This window comes from Dromiciops gliroides, chromosome 3 (assembly GCF_019393635.1).
Source record: "Dromiciops gliroides isolate mDroGli1 chromosome 3, mDroGli1.pri, whole genome shotgun sequence".
In the NCBI taxonomy this organism is placed as follows: Eukaryota; Metazoa; Chordata; class Mammalia; order Microbiotheria; family Microbiotheriidae; genus Dromiciops; species Dromiciops gliroides.
In genome coordinates this window covers 443832039-443856315 of record NC_057863.1, presented here as the reverse complement: position 1 = coordinate 443856315, position 24277 = coordinate 443832039, and the positions used below count along the sequence as shown (strand labels likewise).

At 39.9% G+C, this 24277-nt stretch overlaps 1 protein-coding gene across 1 annotated transcript in view; it reads left to right on the top strand.

Moving 5' to 3' along the window:
• The window catches only part of MYO3B (myosin IIIB), a 600588-nt gene extending 576700 nt beyond the window's left edge, over positions 1 to 23888 (top strand). Inside the window, 3 exon segments of the mRNA XM_043993615.1 lie at positions 22255 to 22361; positions 22735 to 22781; positions 23750 to 23888. Coding sequence (XP_043849550.1) covers positions 22255 to 22361; positions 22735 to 22781; positions 23750 to 23888 — 293 coding nt within the window.
• Positions 23889 to 24277: the final 389 nt, after the last annotated feature.

Sequence of the window (24277 nt, the reverse complement as noted above, 5' to 3'; positions counted from 1 at the left end):
ATCATATAAGGAAAACAACAAGGAAGATTTTTGTTTTCTACCAAAGTCTCCTCCCCAGACTGTTAACAATGCTGCATGGGGCCTGATCAATATATTAGCGCTTGAGAACCAAAGTCCTTTGGAATAAATTAGTCTGGCAGGAAAGAAATAAACAAAGAACAAATTAACATGTTTTTAGACATTGCTTAAATTTTCATGAATGTAGACCTTGAGATGGTATGATGAGTTCCCAGGAGTCCCTGCTAATATTTGGCTGTAATTAAGAGTTGCCCTTTCATGTTTTATCTGATGTAGGTGGGAAATCACCAACATGCTTGCTGTGTTCCTTCCTCATGCTTCCTAACAAATGCCTCTGTTTACTCATTAATAATAAATAAAAGCCTCATAAGTAGGCCTATTACCTTGTCATACTTCACTCTTTTTTCACCTCCAGCTCAGAGTTGCCACATTTCAGGATGCTAAACCAATGAGACACTACAACAGACATTCCTTAGTAACCCACAGATATTACATTTTCTGGAACTCAAATAGACTTCCCAACTATTGATATTCCTCCCTGTGTGTCTGTGTAGGCAAGATGGAGTTGGGTTTTTGTATTTCCGTTGTTAAGGCTGAATGGCTGAATCTTCCCAGGGACTTTTGGATTTTGAGTGGTACTGGCAAGGATTACCCAATATATGGAGGTCTTGAGTTTAAAAGTTAAGAGAGGGAGCAGTGGGACAGCTAGGTGGCACAGTGGATAGAGCACTGGCCCTGGAGTCGGGAGGACCTGAGTTCAAATCCGGCCTCAGACACTTGACACTTACTAGCTGTGTGATCCTGGGCAAGTCACTTAACCCTCATTGCCCCACCAAAACCAAAAACAAAACAAAAAGAAAGGTTTGGGGGTTGTGTGTGTGTGTGTGGTTTTTTACAATTTATTTTCTTGCATAAAATTCCCTATGGCCCTTGAAGAACAAAGTGAAAGACATCAATTTTAAATTCTCCTACCAGTTACAGACAATCTCTCAAAGGAGATACTTGGGAAAGAATATTTTCCTATTTGCCATAAACCTGGCAGGAATATATTTCATGAATTTAGAACTACACCATGGAATTTAGTTGAACTATTTTTTTTTACTTACTTTTTAGTGCTAGCTGTAGGGAGAAATTTTTAATAGCCTTGGGAAGTTAAGCACCTTTAAAGATGATAGCTCCTAGACTAAAATAACTTTTTAAAACAATATCATTTCATAATCCCAGCACTAAGTGGTAGTAACTACATAAAATATATGTTTTGGCATAACCATCTTCTTGCAGATGTGGACAATTATATCCAAGGACAAAAAAGATATGTAGGAATACACTGAAAATGACATCAAATTACTGGGGGGGGGGATTCATATAAAGGTCATTTAAAAAAATTTTTTTTTTATTAGTGAGGCAATTGGGGTTAAGTGACTTGCCCAGGGTCACACAGCTAGTAAGTGTTAAGTGTCTGGGGCCGGATTTGAACTCAGGTACTCCTGACTTCAGGGCCAGTGCTCTATCCACTGCGCCACCTAGCTGCCCCATAAAGGTCATTTTTCAAAAATCATGTTTTGGTGTTGTGTCTTTTGAAAATATATGGGGGTGGGGCAGCTAGATGGCACAGTGAATAAAGCACCGGCCCTGGATTCAGGAGTACCTGAGTTCAAATCCGGCCTCAGACACTTAACACCTACTAGCTGTGTGACCCTGGGCAAGTCACTTAACCCCAATTGCCTCACCAAAAAAAAAAAAAGAAAAGAAAAGAAAAGAAAATATATGGGAGTGCCTATCTCTGTTCTAGGTTTTAGGGAACTTCACTGGGGTTTCTAATATATTGCTATTTATAAATTAGAGGCTATAGCACCAGTCTTTGGCATTAAGCATTTATTAAAGTCTATTAAATGTTAGTTAGTAAAGGGGACAGCTAGGAGGCGTAGTGGATAAAGCACCAGCCCTGGATTCAGGAGGACCTGAGTTCAAATCTGGCCTCAGACACTTGACACTTACTAGCTGTGTGACCCTGGGCAAGTCACTTAACCCTCATTGCCCCACACCACCCCCAAAAATGTTAGTTAATAAAGAGAGAGAGCACATTGCTCAGAATTAGAGTTCAGAAGCCCTACATACCTAGATAGAAAAGAGAGAGAGTGGGGACCGCCTGGCTGCCTCCTCCAGCATCCCAGGCCCAGCATAAAGTCCCAGGATGTAGAGAAAAGAGAGGGCCCCCCTTTCCCCAATGGTTTTTTTCCTCTCACACATAGAGGTGGGTCACTGCACATTGATCCAAGCTAATTGGCCAGTAAGATTCAAATCCATTGATTGACAGGATTTGGGGTGATCCTTAACTCCCTTTAGGTGGCCAGGAAGGTCAATCTACATTTCCTTTGCAATTCTACTGACACTGCGCTGGCTTTAACAGAGGTTAAACAAGACTCCCTAGAGTGGCCCCCCCAAAAAAAACATTATTTTCTCACAGTGTGTTTGATGTAATCAGCTTCTGAAATAAGTAAACTATAATTGGAATGTTTCTAGTTCAGCTGGGTTAAGTGTGCCATATCCTCAATGTTCAGAAATATTGTATGGATATATTGACCTATGGTTATTAATTGAACCTAAGGAAAGGCAAGGTTCAGCGAAATATTTCAGGGGGGTAGTTAATTATATAATAGCTAGGTTCAATTAGTTTTGGATGGACAGCAGGCCAAGTAGCTTTCCAGCAGGGTTTCACAATACTATTGTAGTACTTTTTCATAATGTGTTAATGATGTTATTGTGAAATATCTAGTCAGACCAACATTCTCTGGGGTATGTCTCTATTTCAAAGGTACCATTTACTTGTTTTTCAATAAAGAGGGTTTAAAGGTGACCAACCCAAGCAAATACATGGGCCCTAAGATCAGAGGATGCCATATAGTCTCTTTGCACCTAAAGAATGGAATTTTTAACCCAAAGTGTTAACAAGCTCCTTTAACCTTCTTTAAATATTCAGATTATCACCTTCTAAAAAGTAAGGCAAATGCATCACAACTACAAATATACTCTATGCTGCAATGGATAAAAAAAACAAAGTGATTTACTCCTCACTTTATAATCAGAGGGCAATAACTAGATGCCTAAAAAAGGGCTAATATGGTTTTACTGATAAACATGCATACTATATATGCATGTGTATGTATCTATACATATTTCTATCTATCCATCCATCTATCTACCTACCTATCTATCTGAGTTGTTTTTCAGTCATTTACATTGTATCTAATTCTTTGTGACCCCATTTTGGGGTTTTCTTGGCAAAGCTACTGAAGTGATTTGCTATTTCCTTCTCCAGCTCTTTTTACAGACAAGGTACTAAGGCAAATAGGGTTAAGTGACTTGCCCAGGGTCACATAGCTAGTAAGTATCTGAGGTTGCATTTGAACTCATAAAAATTAGTCTTCCTGATTCCAAGCCTGGTGCTCTATCCATTGTACCAAGTATGCATATGTATATGTGTGTATACATCCCTACATAGACATACATATGTGTATATGTGTGTATACAGGAGAGAGAGAGAGAGATCAAAATTGCTTAGACAAGCAGAATGAATATATTTAGCTCAAGTCTGGGATAGTTTGTTTAAAAAATTTTTAAAAGACATGTCCAAGGTCAAGGAAAAGGATTGGATGTATTTCAACATTCTTCCCTGCCCTCTTACCTCAGCTGAAAATGCTATCACCCTTCTCATAAAACTTTAGAGTACTTTGTCTGGATCTGTCCTTTGCTTTATCACATTCTATCTTCTAACTTACTTATTTGCGCACAAGTCATTCACTCCCTGTCTTCCCGAAAGAAGGGACTATGTCATTTTTCATCTTTGCTTCTCTTGTGGTAGATCCATAAGAATTTTTAACATTGAGTATAATTCTGAGTTCAAATCTGGCCTCAGACACTTGACACTTACTAGCTGTGTGACCCTGGGAAAGTCACTTAACCCTCATTGCCTCACCAAAAAAAACCCCCAAAAACCCACACTGAGTATAATTTCAGAGCTGACATATTATGACTTCTCAAAAACAAAAATCCATTGTGGTTTGCTTGCTTTTATTATTTGAAGACAAGTCATAGGCCAACTTGTTTTTGTAGTTTTGTTGATAACTTGTTTTTTATACCAGTCATTTCCCCCACTAAGTGGTACAGTGGATAAAGTACCAAGCCTAGAGTCAGGAAAATTCCTTTTCCTGAGTTCAAATCTGGCCTCAGACACCTCCTAGCTGGGTGACCCTAGACAAGTCACTTAACCTGATTTGCCTCAGTTTCCTCATCTGTAAAATTACCTGGAGAAGGAAATGGCAAACCGCTCCAGTATCTCTGCCAAGAAAACCCCAAATGTGGTCACAAAGAGTCAGACACTACCCCAAAAAATGACATTTTCCCAGATATGGCCTCCATCTCATTGAACCCTCCCTTGAAACAAAGAAAAACAGTTACTTAAAATCATCTGTCAAAGGTAATACATCCAACAGGAATGTGGCGGTCTACACCTGTAGTCCTCCACCTCTCTACTGAGAGGTCATAAATTCATAGGATCATAACCTGTTCTCCAGGACTGACACTACTCATTATAATTGAGCTTAATATAAATGATAGACATTTTTAATACTGATCTTTGAATAGAACTTTTTAGAACCATATTATCAACATTTTTCTATTAATATCAGGAATGTCCCCATGCTAGGAATCCATTCCATCCTTATGTCCATCTCTCAGAATCCTTACCTTCTTTCGATGCTCAGTTGAGGAGGAGGAAGAAGGGGGAGGTGGAGGAGGAGAAGGAGGAGCCAACTTCTAGACTAGATTATATCCAACGACCTTTTCAGCTCTCAGGTTGCTTCTGTACAGCCTCTATCTTTGAATGTAGAATTTGTAGCCCTCACATGTGTGACTTGAGATGCTGACCAGGGACCTTAGAGAGGACTTTGGCTTCATTATAAAAACCACCTTAGAAATGAAGTGTTTTCTTTTCTTAGTGTCATAATCTTTTAAATGAGCAAACCAAATATGACATAACTAGAGCTGACTGATTTTCTTTTTTTCAATCTTAGATCACATTTTAAAGTTGAAAGACATAGGTGGCACAGTGGATAAAGCACTGGCCCTGGATTCAGGAGGACCTATGTTTAAATCTGACCTCAGACATTTGACACTTACTAGCTGTGTGACCCTGGGCAATTCACTTAACCCTTATGGCCCTGCCAAAAAAAAAAAAGTTGAAAGACAGAGCCCAGGTTTGTTATTAATTGTGAATCCTGCCACATGATACAGGTGTTATATGTACTAAGTGTCTTATTGTATAATCTATCTATGTAGGTTAATCTGACTATGCATGCTGAAATTAACAGGACAAAAAACTATGGACTAGTGCAACAAATTATATGTAACGAAAATTCACAGAGCCATAGTCTCCTTTGCTTTTGTTCTTTATATACTGGAATGTTCATGTTTGTTGATAATTGCTAGATTCACACTAAAAAGAAAATTTAAATTAAAACCAAAAAAGAAAGCACTGGCACCCCAAAGTAACAGTCTATACAGATTATTGAGCCCAGTGAGGTAAGGGACCAAAACTGGGTCAAGAGGAGAGTATTACCTCTTTCCTTTACCTCTTCTGTCTGTATTTCCCAGAGGGAAAACTATTAAACAATAGAGAAATCCACAATGGGAACCGAGAACTACAGAATCCAAACTCTGCAAGTCATTTTTCCAAGAAGGGGATTTGAGCTCCATGATTTAAAAAAAAAAAAAGCCAGCCTCAGCAGAGTTCACTGATCAGTGATGAGCAGCTTTTTCCCCCCAGTCCAGATGGTACATAGAGCCAAGCCAGGCAGAGACCCTTAGTCTCCTGCTGCCTTTTTATGCTGGCCCTTGATTGCTAATGACCCCCAGCTGGACTGGCTCCCTGACCCATTTAACCCCTCTCCACTGGACCTCTCCAGCTCCTGCCAGGAGAGGAGAGGTATGAAAGTCGGGGGTGGAATGATGCCAAGTCATCCAGGGCTGCCACCCCTAGGTTTGAGACAATGAAGTGGATCTCAGCACCATCACCAAAGGTCTTTCTGAACCGCCCAATGGAGAACACATGTTAATCCATTTTCTATAATACATGCAACATGATAAATATGAGCAGCTTTTCTTATTGTCACCATTCTGTACAACTTAAAGCTAAGGCAAAGTGGTCCCCTAAATAGATGTTTCTTTCGGGGTCCCAGGGTAGAGAGTGCCAATAGAACACCCAGAAAGAAATTGTTATTAGTTTGAAATTTTTAAACTAACCTTTGCCAAAGCCACTAGATGGATTTAGTAGAATGCAAAGGCAATATGTCATGATGCAAAGCCAGGGTAAATGCAGCATAAGGGAGGCAGATAATTTCAGATCCTGTAGTAGGATGTATCATATAGGAGATACCTTCATTTGCAGATGCATCCGTGACAGCTTTGTAAATTTGCTTTCCTTGATTCTGGTGCCATGGGTTCTCTTTTTTTGACATTTGAAATTTGACATTTGACATTTGAAATTTGTAGACAAATCTTGTGTCCAAACTCATGGACACATGAGCAATTTATAAGCACTTTATTATAGAATAACATCTTATCAGAGGGAGAAAAATCACCAGGCTATGTCTTGTTGCTATAATAGGGTTGGGTTGTTCTGTCTTGTCTGCTCAAGGTAAATGCTTTGGGTTCATTGAGGGTAAACAGTACAATGAAGCTGAGTGGTTCTGTTACCCTAAAGAACTAAATGCTAAATTCTTGATCTGAATACAGCTACAAAAGCATTCTGCCATTCTCTTTTGTCTCCATCTTTCAATTTTTTATTGGCTTTTTGGACCAAATTTGCATCCTGCATAATGCTACAAAGATTTCCCTGAAGAGCTAAACAAGATAGGAAGTTAACCCAATGATATTGATGTGGAATTTTTTCACTTAGTATATCCCCCACCCCCACACCAGATCCTTATTATTTCTTTGGAATTCTAGAAAACTGGTGCTAAAGTAACCGTGATGTTCTAATTTCTCATCACTTATGTAGCCAGGTTTTTGTTTTGTTTTGTTTTGTTTTTTGTTTTCATTTCTCTCATCTAATGTGAAGCTCAGTCCCATATTTCTAATTTCATTTTGGCTTATATTCACTTTCTTTTCTGTTTCTGATTAATTTTTCTCTCATACCCACTAGCCATTTGGTTGCACAATCTTACCAAGCTAAAACAGCTCAGCTTAAACATGTGTTATAAACCAGGCTTATTCAGGGAATCTGTGATTTCACTAGTGTGAGTCCCTTCTCCACTAAGAAATCTCACAATCTCACGAACCCCTAAGCCTTACTAGACTTTTCATGAATAGCAAGGAGCCAAAAATTGTTTTCAAAAGTTAAATCAACCTGTGGCCAATCTTCAAGCCTTGGCAAACTAAGGTAGTAGTCAAATGATAGTTCCAGTACCTGTGGCTGGTACTTGTAACCTTTCCAGATGGGTGCTTATTTTCTATTGGTTTAGCCTTTGACAAGCCTGTGCTCCTCCTACACCATGGTAAGGCATCAGAAGGATGATTTTTGTGAAAGTTTACAATAATAACAAAAGTTTTTACAATACGCGGGGACATATTTCATTTACTGAATGTATTCATTCATGTAGTATGGTTCCTGTAGAGTTTGTAATACTGACTTGTGCTCTTACACATAGAGGTGGGGTTGCCTTATTGTGATGTTAGTTCCACTAAACCTCTTCAGAAGAGATACATTTCCTTTTTTGTTTAATTTTTAAAGACAATCTGGGTTAAATGATTTGTCCAGAGTTGTGCAGGTAGTAAGTGTCTGAGATCATATTTGAACTCAGGTCCTCCTGACTCCAGGGCAAGTGTGCCCACTATCCACTGTGTCACATAGCTGCCCCTCCATTTCCTTTTTTATAATGAATAGCATTATAAATAGGGGAAGCATGGAAAAGCGGATTGAAAGATGGCCTCAGAGCCAGGAAGACCCAGATTCAAATCCTTCCTCTGGTATATCCCAGCTACATGACTCTGGGCAAGTCACTTAACTTTTCAATGTGACCAAATAACTTTCTAAGACTATAAATTGCAGAGGTGCTGACTCATATGTCCCTATTCCTATCTTATAACAAAGTCTCAGCATATTTATATTTTTTTCTGAAGACCAATTTGAAATTATAATACCTGGGTTAATATTCTGGCTCTACTACTACTATCAATGTGATCTTGGCTCAACCTTTCAAGGCTTCCATTTTCTCATCTGTGAAACAGCAGAAAATTTAATGAGATCCATAGTTTTTTCCTTCTTCTGTGTCATGGGGGCTCTTTCAACAGTCTGGTGAAGCCTAGGAACCATTTCTCAGAATAATGTTTTATTGCCCACATTCATAATTGAAGGAAATACTAAAATTCAAGGAGAAGTTAGTGAAAGTAAATACATAATGTTTTCCCATTTAGCTTCACAGACCCCCTAAATTTATCCACAGATCACTTAGAAGTCCATGGACCCCAGGTTAAGAATACTTGAACTAAATAAAACATCTCCAAAGTTCCTTTAAGCTTTAGACCTGTGACAGAATATGCTTGAGGAAAATATCAGTTTATCTGCCTTCATTAAAATCCTTTTAAAAAAATAAGTAGAGTTGAGGCAGCTAGATGGCGCAGTGGATAGAGCACCGGCCCTGGAGTCAGGAGTACCTGAGTTCAAATCCGGCCTCAGACACTTAACACTTACTAGCTGTATGACCCTGGGCAAGTCACTTAACTCCAATTGCCTCACTAAAAAAAAAAAAAAAGTAGAGTCAAGCAGCATATTAATGCAAAAGCACTGAATTTTTCAGTTAGAAAACCTGTATTCTAACCCTAACTCTCTGCTCCTTAGACCTGTGTGCCCCTGGGCAGTCACAGTCTCTGAGCTTCATGTTTTCATTATTTTTTTTTAAATGAGAGATCAGCATTAGAATATCTCAAAGATCCCTTCCCTGGACCCTATGACTCTTTCATATATGGGAAAACTGTATTTCTAAAAGTCTAAGTGACTTGCCCAGGACATCACAATTATTGGCGCTGTCATAACTACGCTCTAAATTTCCCAATTCTGTTTTACTAGTCTGTTTGTAACTTTGTGATATATTTGCAGCAGGGGTTTCTGGGGTCCTTGTCCCTAGGTTACCCTAAATCTGGTATCAAATATGCTTCTTCCTCAAACATTCATCGTGTTTGGTCAATCTTCAAAAAGACCTTCTTTAGTTGTGCTTTTATCTACTTTTATCCAAGACCTTGTTTCATTGTTCTTTGTTGATCACTTAGTGGATTGCATATTCTCCTTCAAGGCTGAGACTCTGACTTTTAAAAATTCTTTTTCTCCCTACTCCTTAGTATGCTACTCTATAGATAGCAGGTTATTAGTAAACATTTGTTCAATTGATCTTAATTAATAGGATCATAAAATCATGGATTTAAAGCTGTGGAAGGGGTCTCAGAGGTTCTCTGTCTCATAGCTTCATTTTACAGATCAATCAACTAACCAGTAAATATTTATGAAGTGCCTACTATGAGTCAGGCATTGTGTTAAGCCCTGGGGATACAAAAAGAGGCAAAAGACAGTCCCTGCTGTGATGTTTAAAATCTTAATTGTGGTTGCCAAAAATTAAAAGGCTTCAGTACCAGTCTTTGGGCATTAAACATTTATTAGAGCATACAGATATTTACAAAGAGTTCAGAAGGTTATGAAAAAGAAGTCCTACCTAGCCTAGAGTTCCAGCTTGGTTGGGTTCTTCCTGAAGTCCTCCTCCACAAGCCTGCTTTAATCAGGAACTCTCCCATGAGCCTGTTTTAATCAGGAACTCCTCCTCAAGCTGTTTGTGGAAGCTTTTTTATAGATCTGGAACAGAGGCGGTCCTTACATACTGCTTCAAGGTGATTGGTTGGCGTCATCCAAATCCATTGGCTTTGAAGGTGTTCTCAAGTTGAGTTCACAGTCTAGTTTCTGAGAACAATACCTTCTTAAGGGATAGCCAGGTGTGATTATAATCCAATTAACTTGAAGTAGGCTTAATCAGCAGTCAATTACTCTCACTTGATTCAATCAGTCTTGATTAATCTCCAGGTGGGTCTTTGAGTATCTGCTAAATCCCATTATTTCATCACATTCCCCCCTTTGTTTCTTCTAGGAACAGGTGTTCCTTGATGAAACAGTAAAAAAAAATAATTAAGTCTTTGGAAGTCTTTTCTCAGTTCTCTTGTCTTCTTGGAGTGGTAAGATGTCATCAGGAGGAAGCTGGATTCTGGTCTGGAAAGCTGGATTCTTCTTCTTTAACTGTTTGAATTGCTGGATTTTTTACTAAACCTTAGCATAGCATTGTCACTGATCAAATTTAATACATTCCATTACATTCCCTCCTTTATATAATAGAGGGTTGAGGTAGTTATGCAATCTATAACACTTCTTACCACCATGTGTCTGGATCAAAGCCAAATTTAGTAATATATTCATGACACCTGAAAATGTTATGGAAAGGTTATCATACCACATCTCATGGTTTTGAGACATCCAGTAGTTGTGCTAGGCCACAGGTGGATGGATTCTGACCATGCTATCAGACTTAGTGAAAGAAAAAGAAAACTTTTAGAAGGTAGAGAGGAAGAAACTGGACTGTATCCAGCAATTGTGGTCTATATAGTTGCCATCATAAGAAAACCATAGACTTACATGTACCTGTCTCTCCTTCTGTTGTACATATATTCTCTACAGGGCCTATATCAAACTCATTGTAAGAGCAGTTAGTCTCTGAGATGATAAGTTTCCATACTGCCATCATGGATCTTACAATCTAATTGGGGAGACAATGTGCAAGCAGATATAAAGCAAACTATCTTCAGGATAAATCAGAAATAATTAATAGCAGGAAAACTCTAGAATTAAGAGGGTTTGGAGAAGACTTCCTATAGGAGATAGAATTTTAGTTGGGACTTAAAGGAAGTCAGGGAGGTCAGTAGCTGGAGTGGAAGAGGGAGAGCATTCCAGGCATGGGGAACAGCCAGAGAAAATGCCAGGAGCCAAAAGATGATGTATTTTGTTCTTGGAACAGCCAGGAAGCCAGTGTCACTGGAACAAAGAATAAATGTCAGGGTGAAGATGATTGCGTAATCATCAAATCTGAGAATTCAAAGTGACCTCAGAGGAGGGGTTGTCCAACTTCTGCATAAAGATCTCCTAGGAGGAGAACCTTGAAAACCAGGAAGTTTAAGTGATTTTGCCCGATGGCATATAGGTATTAAGCTGGGCTTTGAATACAGACTTTCTGACTCCAAGTGCAGAACACATAATTTGATTGAATCAAATTATTAGGAAGTCCAGGTTGCCCCACAGTATGTAATGATAGCTAATACTTACATAGCACCACATAGTTTACAAAGTCCTTTCCTCCAAACACTGAAACAGTGTCCCAAATTTTCCCCATGTTGACATTTCACAATAGTTAAATTCACTTATCATTGTACATAATTTCTATCACAACCAGAAATCCTTCCACTGGCCCCTCAATCTGTTTGAGAGAATCAAGGGAAACAGCTAACTAATGTTTTAACATCAGAGTGAAATGTAAGGAATAAATAGGCATTTATTAAGCACCTATTATGTGCTAGGCACTCTGTAAGGGAACACAAAATACAAATACAAAGAAAAATAGTTCCTTTTGTTCAGAAGCTTATGTTCTAATAATGGGATAGAAAACATATTGAGAAGTGAGGCCCAGGGAAGGGAGTGTTAATCTGGGGAATCACAGGGAGGTGAATGGCACCATAGGGCAATCAGTGATTATCACACTCTTTCCAGGATTCCAGTGCAGGTTTTAGGATTGATTTCATTACGGCTCACAGGGCAAAAGTAAAGGCAGATGGCAAGATCCTACTGCGTAGGCCCTGGTTTCTTGATGCATGGCTGGATGGGATGGCATGGTCTGGGGTACTAGATAATAATAATATGATAACTAGCATTTATATATATATAGCTTTACAAGTCGTATCTCATTTCTTCCTCACAACGACCCCAGGAGGTAGATCCTATTACTATCTCCATTTTACAGATGAGGAACCTGAGACAGTTGGAGGTCAAGTGACTTGCCCAGAGCCACAAAGCTAATAACTGACACTAGGATCTGAACTCAGATCTTCCTGACTACAGATCTATTAAATTATCAACAACACCACTTAAATGCCTTCATTATAGAGAAAGATACATGGGTTAGTTGAACATATTACCATTCATCCATTGCTCAGAATAGCTCAGTCTCAGGGGCAGGGCCAAAGTTGAGTGAATCAACTCCCTGGGGTTAGGAGGAAGGGTATCATTTATGGGTCTCCAGTCCTCCTGGGGAGAAGGGAGGAGGCAATGGAAGAGCAAATAGAAAGATGCCAACATTGGGCAGGCTATGATGTTCCTGGAAACAAAAGATTGTGAAGACTTGGAATGAGTGAGTGATGAATAAATTCTTGGGGGGTTGGATGGAAGGAAGATATTGCATCATACAAATATTCAGAATAATAAAAAGTAAAACAAAGTGGAAGAAAAGGCAGCCAACAACTAGAAGCACATGCTAAATCAGCAGAAACTTTTGAAAGGACAGTGTTTTCCAAAACTTTCCACATCGAACCAGCCCTCATGAGACATTAGAGTTTTTGCCCTAAATTTCTGGTTTGCTTTAAAGAGAATTTCACTAGGTCAGAATGACTTTTCAGCCTTGTCATCTATTCACAGTTTAACCTTGGCAAACTCACTTTAGAGCTTCAAACTTCTGGAAAATGTAGATAATATTTCTTTATTCAGCAAAATTGTTCTCTGGTACTGTTAGAAATTGTTTCCCTGCCTCCCAGGGGATTAGAAGTCGTCATGCTCACTCCGACCAAATGCTAACCCATTTGATGCTGTCTCTAGGCCAAAGCACATGTTAGTCTTTCCTTCCTAGGTCCTTCTCCTCCCACTGACTTGCCTTTCCAGGCTTCTCCTGCATGCTCCATCGACACTTACCTGTTCTATGTCTTTCCTCTCTGTACACTACTTTATAAAGATATCTAGCTAATCTAGTGTTGTAGAGTGGGCCTGAATCAAGTTAGCCCTCTGGTAGTTTATGTCTAATATTGGAATGAAATGAGATACTCATAGGTCATTCAACAGTCAACTGAAAGAAATTTAGCTAGCAATAGCAAAAGAAAGACATTCAACAAGGATATTCAGTGATATGAGAAGGGAAGAGAAGTTTTTATTAAGAGCCTACTATTGGGGCAGCTAGGTGGTACAGTGGATAAAGCACCGGCCATGGAGTCAAGAGGACCTGAGTTCAAATCCGGCCTCAGACACTCAACACTTACTAGCTGTGTGACCCTGAGCAAGTCACTTAACCCCAATTGCCTCACTTTTTAAAAAGAGCCTACTATGTGCCAGACACTGTGGTAAAGGCTTTATAAATATTATCTCATTTGATCCTACCAACAGCCCTGTGAAATAGATGTTATTATTAACCCCATTTTACAGTTGAGGAAACTGAGGCAGACAGAGATTCAAGTGACTTGCCCAAAGTCACAGCTAGTAAGTGTCTGAGGCTGGATTTGAAATGAGGTCTTCTTGACCCTATGCCCAGCACTCTATCCACTGTACCACCTAGCTGTCCTTAGTCACCACATCGATTTATCTGAGCACAGCTTCCTAGTTTTAGTTATACTTTTGTTCCATAATCAGAAGCCTCAGAGATGGAGCTGGAGCTTCTCATGACCTTTTTCATTCAATAGAACTAGAAGCCATTCCAATACCCTGAGCCATTCTTTTGAGCCAAACAAGTCTCAAGGAGAATTTCAATATCTCCTAAAGAAAATTATTTGTCTAATCCATGTTGGGCTAAGGCCTTAGGAAGAGATAGACCAGCCTCAGTAGCAGACACCTTGGAAATATTGTTCCTATCATACTGCATCTTTGTTGTCAGGATCCCAAAGGTCTTTAAAGTAGCTTCCACAATTTAAATGGCTTTGGGACTGTTACTGGACAGACTGGCCCTTGGAGATGTAAGAGGCCTGTCATAGGCAGAATTGAAGGAGGAAATTTAAAAAAAACAAAAAGGAATTTAATGAATGGCTCCCTGAAGGAACAACTGAATAGGGGGAAAGGAAGACCAAGAATCCCAGGTTTTGCTTTGTCCCTTCAGAAGGACTGAGTCCCATATCTAAACAATCTGGTCTATGACGTGGGTGATAGTAAAATCTTTGCAGTTCACAGCAGGTCTGCCAATGAACAGAGCTGATGAGCAGCAGTAGTAGTGCCAAGAGCATCCAGGCTAATGCAAAGATACTGACAATTCCTGGATAGTCATTTATCCTCAAGATGGTTCAAGGTCAACTATAATAAAGCAACTAAGAGACCATTGCCCTCTTACAGGTAACCTGTCTCAATGCTGGGGCCAAAATTTCCCTGTGCCACCAGCAATTTAGTGTGAACTGGCTACCAACTAGGACCTCTCACTCTCAGAGAGCATATGGAGGGCAGGTTGGTAGGAGGGAGGAGTAGAAAAGGGGGGAAAATAAAAAGTCTTTGCTTATTCAGAGGCTTCTGATGGACTGCCTCCCCTTCTTTCTTGGAGCTATGTAGAGTCACTCCCCTCTTATTGAGAGAAAGCAAGTCATCTCTCAACAATGCCACCCTACTGTCCTGCAAACCCTCTCTGGGGAGGAATTGTCCCGTGACCATTGAGTGCCATACTGGCAGTAAGAGGGAATGGCCTGTCAATTCTAAAGAATAAGAAAATGGCTTCAGTGGACCTACCTTTGCCATTGGCCATTTCAGTGTCACTACCCACTGGGGTCCTCACTTTTGCCAACTGCCACTGTGGTCCAGCAGCTGCTACTGATGCTAGGACCCAGTCAGGGAGTTGCCATTGACTCAGTGATTCTGGCTAGTCCACCATGTTGATGACGTCAGGAATAGTCCATTGAGATGGTCAAGTACCTCAGAGGGACCACCCAGGCCCAAGGAAAAAGACGCAAAGCAAATTCCTCTAGGCTAGTACATATTCTCATATCTCCTGTCCTAAAGCAGTTGCCGGTATTTCTGCCCGAGTAAGTCTCTTTTGCTCTCTGAGACTTTTAGTAAGGGAGAAATGAGGGGCCTTGAAGAGTTATTTCAAGAACTGGGTGCCCTCCCTGACTTGGGCATAGTTCTACATGAAGAAGATTCAGCTCTCTCCACCCCCACCCCACCCCTGTTCCCAATAAGGGGCAGCTATGTGGCATCGTGGATAGAGCATGGATAGAGTGGATAGTGGATAGAGTCAGAAAGACCTGAGTTCAAATTCAGCATCAGATACCTACTAGCTGTGTGAACCTTGGAAAAGTTATTTAACCTTGGTTTGCCTCAGTTTCCTCATCTGTAAAATAGGGATAATAACACCTACCTCCCAGGGTTGTTGTAAGAATTAAGTGAGAAAATAATCATAAAGGGCTTAGCACAGTGCTTTGCACATAATAAGAGCTATATCAATGCTAGCTATTATTATTTATCATTATTATTAATAACAGTGAAGGGGCAGTCCCAAGCTCCGACCTAGGCATAGTAGTTAGTGGGCCTAGAGACCACTGTTACCCCCAAATTTAAAAAAAAACTACAAATCCAACAAATGACATTTACTCCTATTTTCATCAAGGTGCAGTTCTTAATGATATAGAACATGTTTATACAGGTCTCTCCTTGCTATTTACAGTCAGTTTACTCACAGGAGTATTAGAGGATGCTTCATGACAAGTCACCACCATCACCAGACAATCAACAAAAGTACTTTGAGAAGCAGGCAGCCAATCAGGGCTCCATTTCCTCTGCCTCACCCATCCTCCTATTTCAACCACATGGATCTGTTACAATCCTGCATGACTAAGGCTAACTGTTGTGGGTTAAATTGACCCACAATATTAAACTTGTGTTATTGTTCAGTTGTTTTTCAGTCGTGTTTGACAATTTGTGACCCCATTTTGGCTAGAGGAGAGCATAAAGGAGAGTCTCACAGGCTGGGCAAGTATGGATGGATTCCTAATTTACTTGTTGAAGGGAAAATCCAAATGGACATCACAGATTCACCTGAGGACTGAGTATTTTAAGTGCCAGGCACTGTGCTAATAATTGAAGATATTATGACAAAAACAAAAATAGTCCCTTTACTCCAAGACCTTGTATCATACCGAAAGGAATCCACATATTAGAAAACACAAAATGTGGGGGGCAGCTAGGTGGCACAGTGGATAGAGCACTGGCTCTGCATTCAGGAGGACCTGGGTTCAAATCCAGCCTCAGACACTTGACATTTACCAGCTGTGTGACCCTGGACAAGCCACTTAACCCTCATTGCCCTGCAAAAAAAAGAAAAAGAAAAAGAAAACACAAAATGTGTGCATAATAAATGGAAAGTAATATGGGGCAGGGTGGAGAGCACTAACAACTTGGGGAATCAATTCATCAATCAAGCATTTATTAAGCACCTACTATGTACCAGTTGCTGTGTATACAAGTACAAAGAATGAAACCATCTCTACTGGCAAGGGGTTTACATTCTAATGAAGAGCCAAGAACATGTAAAAAATATTTGATCTCCCTATATGATGATATGTGGATCTGGGTATATCTGGGGCTCGTCTGCAGAGAGATGGTACTTAAATCTCCTTGAGGTGATGAGGCTAAAGAGTTTAGAGAGAGAATAGATATAGATCAAGGTCATAACCTAGGGGAACACCTATAGTTAGGGGCCATAATATGGATGATGAGCCAGCAGAGGAGACTGACCACAGGTAAGAGAAGAACCAGGAGAGAGCAATGTCCTAAAAATCCACATGTAAGAGATGACATTTGAACTGAGCACTGAAGCAAGAAAGAGAATCCAAGAAAAGGAGAGAAATAGAGTACTTCAGGGGAGAGTGAAAACCCATGTAAAGAGCCCAAACCAAACTGCTACTGACTGAACTGGACTGAAAACTCAGTACCTCAGGTTTTGCTGCCAAATGTTTTAGAGTTTTGTACCTGTTAGGGTGTTAAAATCAAAGAATCACATCAAATACATAATCTCCTCTAAAGCAAATGTTTTTCCATCTTCATACCCTTTAAGAACAGACTGGAAGTATTAGAGAGAGTTTGTTGTTCAATTGCTTCAGTCATGTCTGGGTCTTCATGACCCTATTTGGGGTTTTCTTGGCAAAGATCCTGGAGTGGTTTACCATTTCCTTCTCCAGCTCATTTTATCTATGAGGAAACTGAAGTAAAGAGTGTTAAGTGACTTGCACAGGGTCACACGGCTAGTAAGTGTCTGAGCCCAGATTTGAACCCAGGTCTTCCTGACTCCTGGCCCCATATTTGCTCTACTTCACCATTTAACTTCCTTTCTATAGAAAATAAGGAATCTTAGTTTGCATTGAAATGTCATGATACAGGTGCAAATTCTTAAGGCATTTTTGTACAATTATAGTAATTGTAACATAAGTAGAGGAAGTGACAATACACAGGTTGGGTGATTTCTGATAAACAGAAACAATAAATATATCAAAATGAATGAATAAGACCCAAAATGGATTTTATTTTGGCTTTTTAGACTGAGCAACTTGTCCAAATAATGCTATCAGTTTTTACAGAGTGAAGCTATAGCCCATGATTGATTTCAAATCTGGATGAATAAAGGAATTATTTCCTCGGGTTAGAAACCCTGCGAAATCAGTCGGGTTTACAATGAAAAGGATGGAACTGATTATTGTTTGTAGCTCTGCCTCACACAACCCAAGTGCCTTCTCAGGGCCTCTATCTATCATCCTGCATGTCACAAGCCAGTGAATTGCAGGATTTAGAATATCAGGCCTAGGATGTGCCCCATTCATGACTTTAGACCTGGGCTTACCAGAAGGACCTTAGTCTAAGTTTGCTTCACCTGTAACACCGTCTCCGTGGTATGGGTTTTGAAATCTGTACTAACATCAATCAAGAAAAACAATTGAAAAAATCAATACCGGCCTTCTTTGTGAAGGTGAGAGACTAAGGGTTGTGCAAGGTCACCAAGCTCACTCTCTCCTCCAAAGCCATCTGGGTCCAGTGGCAAGATATACAACAGGACAACTGGAGATATTTTCTGATGATTGGAGTTAAGTGACTTGCTCAGGGTCACACAACTAGTAAGTGTCTGAGTTGAGATTTGAACTCAGGTCTTTCCAACTTCAGGGCCAGTGCTCTATCCACTGCAGCACCTAGCTAGCTGCCCAGGGAGCTAAGGGAATGGAATACTGAATATACAATCAGACTTGGTTGACACATTAATTAGTTTTGCTGAACTGTTCACCTCCCCCTCCCCATTCTGTTTTATTCTTTGTTAATATCTCTCTGGTAGGGGGAAAGGGAAATGACATATTGAAAAATAAAGGTGATTGGGCAGTTAGGTGGCACAGAAGATAAAGTACCAGAACTGGAGTAAAAAAGACCTGAGTTCAAATCCAGTGTCAGACACTTACTAGCTATATGGCCCTGGACAAGTCACTTCACCCTGTTTTCCTCAGTTTCCTCATCAAATGAGCTGGACAAGGAAATGGCAAACCACTCCAGTATCTTTGCCAAGAAAACACCAAATGGAGTCAGGAAGAATCAGAGACAACTGAATGACTGAACAAAAATAATATTTTTAAATAAGGAATTATGTGTATTGATTTGATATGTTGCATAATACAGAACTCATCAATGTGATATTAAACAGTAGGGTTATGGGGCAGCTAGGTGGCGCAGTGGATAAAGCACCGGCCCTGGATTCAGGAGGACCTGAGTTCAAATCCAGCCTTAGACCCTTAACATTTACTAGCTGTGCGACCCTGGGGAAGTCACTTAACTCCCATGGCCCCACCAAAAAAAAAAAAAAAAGTAGGGTTATGTAAAAGGAAGAGTGTTGGATGTGAGTAGGCATAAAAAGGCCTGAGCTCCAAGGTCTATTTGCCTCAACTATGTGACTTTGGAAGTACTTTCTCTTTAACCTCTCTCCGATGCCATTTCCTCATTATAAAAACTGATAATACCTTTACTGTCTAGTCAGATGGTTGCTATGAATATCAAATGAAATTCCTATATGTGGAAAGACTTTGGAACCACAGAGCACTAGATAAGTATAAGCTGTTACTATTGTCAAAAGTTTCAGGGTGTTTTCCACCTAGATCCCTGAGACTGTTCCTGTTTTCTGTCCTTACTGGGTTCTGGTGCAGCCCTTGACTGAACAAGGTTCATCATGCTGATGGAAACTACCCCTGCTTGGGGAGTAAGAGTCATAGCAGACAGGTATCAATATTGATGGAGGTCAGGAATACAGAGCATCAAGTCAATATCTGGGTCTACACAGACCTATTCACTCATGGGAAAAAATAGAAATGGGCTCAAAACCATGGATTTGCAACAAGGTCATAGAAATGGGGCTGGAGAGAGGGAAAGGAAAGGTTCAAGTTTCTGCCCTGTAATGCCTCAGGACCAGGGAAGGGGTCAAGGTAGACATGGGTTCAATTGGTCACACTGACAGAAGGGCGTACCTTAAGCTTGCCTCCAGTATGAGCCAAATGTGATCCCCTTTTTGCTGCTGCCTCCAGTGAATCCACAGGCCAGCAGCCATCCAAAGGATATAAGCAGTGACATTTTCTAGAGCTCTTTGGAGAAAAGACACTATTCTGCAATGCAAATTGTTACAACTGTAGCTGAGTTCATTCTTCTGTCTTCCTTTGAATTGTGACCTTTGTGTCAAATCCCTTTTCTACTTGAAGGAAACAATGTATAAAATCCTCTACCTACAGAATAATTGCTTTGAATAGTGACCTCCCCTAGGGAAATTTTTTTTTCAGGGCAATGAGGGTTAAGTGACTTGCCCAGGGTCACATAACTAGTAAGTGTCAAGTGTCTGAGGCCGGATTTGAACTCAGGTCCTCCAGAATCCAGGACTGGTGCTTTATCCGCTGTGCCTCTGTCCCCTGGGGAATTTTAAAGGAGGATTCCGTTTACCAAAATCTATTTTATGCACAACTTTTCAGGAATGTATTTGTATTTATAACTGCTTATTTGTATCTCCAGAACATAGCATAGTGCCTGGCATATAGTAGGTACTTAATAAATGTTGGTTGGTTGATTGATTGATTGAATGCATCTATTACACAGGACAAAGTGTATCCATAACAAGTTTGATATTTTCCACTTTCCAAGTGGCTACTGTTTAGAGACAAGATTCTCCTACTAAAAAATAAGGAAAATATAATGTATAACTAGAGCAATACTAACCTACGAAGATTAATGTGACATTCTTTCAATTACACATTTCAAATATATATTTTATTTTAAAAAAACCTCTAGACTTGTAATGGAGAGATTTAGATTTGAATCCTGTTTCTGACTTAACTAGTTGTATAACTACTGGCAAGTCTGTTATCACAAGATCATAGACTCAGGTCTAATAGGGACCTCAGAGATCATCTAGCACAACCCCCCTTATAACACTATGAAAATGTCAGTCATTACTATTAGTTTTTGTTATTTTGCGCATTAGTAGTGTCCAATTCTTCATGGCCAATTCTTTGTGACCCCTTTTGGAGTTTTCTTGGCAAAGTTACTATAGTGGTTTGCCATTTCCTTCTCCAGCTCATTTTACAGATGAAGGAAACTTAGGCAGACAGGGTTTAGTGACTTGCCCAGGATCACACAGCTAGTAAGTGGCTGAGGTCAGATTTGAACTTGCATCCTCCTGACTCCAGCACTCTTTCTACAACACCATCTAAATCACCTCCCATTCACTTTAAAAAGAAGTATCCCCAGTGTTTAAGGATAGGGCTCCATTAATGTAAATGAAATGTACATTTCTTCAACTTCTGCTAAATGAAAATAAAGAAATAGATGGTCCAATTTTACATTTATACTACAGTATGAACATAAAAAGGGTAGGTACAGTTATTAAAATCCATTGGGATGAAAATGAAAACAAACTTGATTAGAAATCTGCCATCATCAGACTTGGCAGCTTAAAATACCACCTTTCCTTACTAGGGTTCAGAAGACTCTAACAAGGGTTGCTACCCCAAATCCTTAGGAATATCCTTGAGAGTTAAATGGAAGATACTTTGTTTGTTTATTTGGGCTATGCTAGCAGAATCAATTCAACCAGGAAACCCATTAATAGCTAAGAGACCAACTACACTCATGTGCCTTTCTCTCCCCCTAAAAGTTACTGTACTTGAATAGATTGCTCAACTTGCCTCAAAATGTCCTGAGGCACAATGAGAATATACTGTCCTGGTCCAGAAGAGAGGTATATACACCTTTCCCTTTGTTAGACTAACGGAGCCCTCTTGGAGTGGGGTAGGGGATGTTAAGGATAGGTGTTCTATAGGTTGTTGTCTATGTATTGTCAAGATCTCATAATAATCAGATCTCATTTCAAAGATGCAGTGGAAAGGACACCAGATTCCATGAAAAATCAATTGTTTGTAAAGGAAATGGACCATGGCTTAATTTGACAAGTTATTTTCTCTTCAGAGATTTTAAGTGTGCTCTCACAGGAGAATTCCAAAACCAGGCCTATTACAAAGTAGCTTCTTAGTGTTACGGTTCAATTGACCTTTTCCTCCTCTTACTTCTATCACCTCGAAAGAATGCAGAGATCAATTGTATTTTTCAAAGCATTTAACTAATACTAGCTCAGGCCATATTTTCCAGAAAATACAACCATATAAAAGCTTTCCTTTTTCTCTGCCCAGCCGAGTATGTGCTCCAGATGGCTTTCAACTCACTCACCGATGAACTGCAAATTATCTTAAAGCAGCATCTCCCAGATTGGCTTCATTGTTTCATACCACGATAGCCTACCAAGGAAGCTGCCCCACTGCGTTGGACTGAAGCTGACCGCTAACCAGGAGATTCCGTTCCTGGCTGCTTAGATAGGAACAAGTCATTTTGGCTTAGGAAACACAAGGGCAGAAGAACTAGAAAGAAGTTAACTAACACCTGACCTTTTTCTTAAAGATAACTTCTCTCAAAGCTCCTAGACTACAGAATATTCTCCAAACATCTATTACAATGGAACAAGTTTGCTCTTTAGGGCATTTGTAGAAAGTACTTCTCTTTTTTTGGCCTAAAAATACTCCAAGATTTTTTCTCAACACCTGGGATGGCTCAAAACCAAATTTTGTGTTCTCTTATTCTAGGTTCAGAAAATTGTGTCGAACAGAAGCTGAGAACACCTCGCAGAAGATGTCAGCAGCCCAAAATGCTGAATAGCCCTGAGGATAACATGTACTATAACCAGTTAAACGTGAGTTCAAAGTGGCCATAAAGCGTTTTACTGGCTTTGTTTCCAGTTAATAATTCTGTTATTAATACCTGTTCCAGCCCCTCCAGCCCCACCCCCACGCTCTTCTCCTCTCCTCCTGAACATGTGCTTATGCTCTTTATCTGTTGCTTTCATGTCAGGATGTCTGCCTTCACGGTGAATAATTGATGCGGTTTATCAAAGACGAGCAAGATGCATGCTTCATCAGGCTCACTTGAGCCCTTTGATCAAAAAAATTATGCTGTGACTTCTGATATTATCAGCATCTGCTTGCATTCAACACAAAATCACTTTGAATTAAAAATTAACGACTTGCTGCTTTGCTTTGACTGTGTGTTCTTGGCCCTCTCCACAGGGAACTCTAGAATATCAAGGGAGCAAGAGGAAGCCAAGAAAATTTGGGTAAATATCTGTCTTCTTAGTTCTAAGCAACTGTAAACAGAAGGAGTCCTTTGTGATATTACAGAAAATGCAAAACTTTCTAGAGAGATTTCTAAAAATAAGCAATTAGAATACTCAGCCATTGTTAACACTGGGAACTTTAAAAAAAATAGTAGCAAGGATACAACTTGTATCTACTAGTATCTAAGAAGGCTGTCCAATGAGGGCATTGGATTAGATGGTTTTTTAGGTCCCTTTTGGAAGCGACATTCTAGTACACTGGGAGTCTATGAAATTGTTTCCTACTGGCAAATGTTCTTTTCCATTCTTTCCCATAGGTACTCCAAAGAATTTTGGTTTCCTTTTAGTGTGAGAGAGATAGGAGGTGTAGCCTTTTATCTACAGATTAGATATAGCATGCACACAGAGACAGACAGACAGACATAAATGTACTCTGCAAGTATGACAACTTCTACAGAATAACCCATGGCTCAGAATTCTATCTTTACCTGTAAAGATCATCCCCAGAGGTCAAGGGGAAATTAGGGCTTCTGGTTCTTAGCTAGTAGGATGAAGAGACAAAAAGAGGAACTCATCAGGGTTGATACTCAGGCTCTTAGGGAAAGTACTTGCATCTCTAAGGAACCAGAGACAGACAATTTGTTTCCCATAAATCAGCAGTTCCAATACAATAATAACTTCCAGCCACAGCTCTCTTTGCCTCATTATAAGTGTGTGACCCAGAAGTGAAAGGTGTGGCAGGCAGTCATTAATCTCCCTAGCCATGCAGGTTCCCTACAAAGTGATTTAAAGAGAGAGAGGAACTCTTTGGGATACCCTTAAAGCAATGATGCTTCTACATGATTCCAGCCCTGTCCCATTCAGACTGTTTGTATAACATTAGCAGCCCTACTGATGGTGATGACATCAGGACTACTTTCACTCTGTCTTCTTTTCCCCACAAAATTAATTCCCTTTCCTTATCGTAGCCAAATCAAAGTGCTTGATGGGGAAGATGAATATTACAAATCACTGTCTGCTGCGGATTCCATCCCTGAAGAGGACAGCTCCATACACTGTTCCCTGATTTCCTCATCCTCTGGAGGAGAGCCTTTGGCTAAAAGCTGAGCTGTGCTACCTTCCCCTAAATCTGCTGCTGCTGGTAAGAACAATCATTATTAAATCCCTGAACCAGCCTTTAACCTGAAGGCACTGAAATCTCATCAGGGAGTATGTCTCCCCCTTGTTAAGTGACCCACCTTAACAAAGAGACACTGCTGTTTCTAGTACAAACCACCTTAGTCCTGGTATAAACCATTATTTCAGGCTTGACTCAGCAATTTGATGTCACATGGCTAAAGAAGAATGACTTCTCACTGAATGTTGGAATAACCCCTTAGCAAAAAAAAAAAAAAAAATTAAAATCACACACACAATGTATGGCATTACATCATGTCCTGTTTGAGCAGAAACATCTGAAAACACAAGTTTGACTTTCAAAACCACCCAAAAAGAGA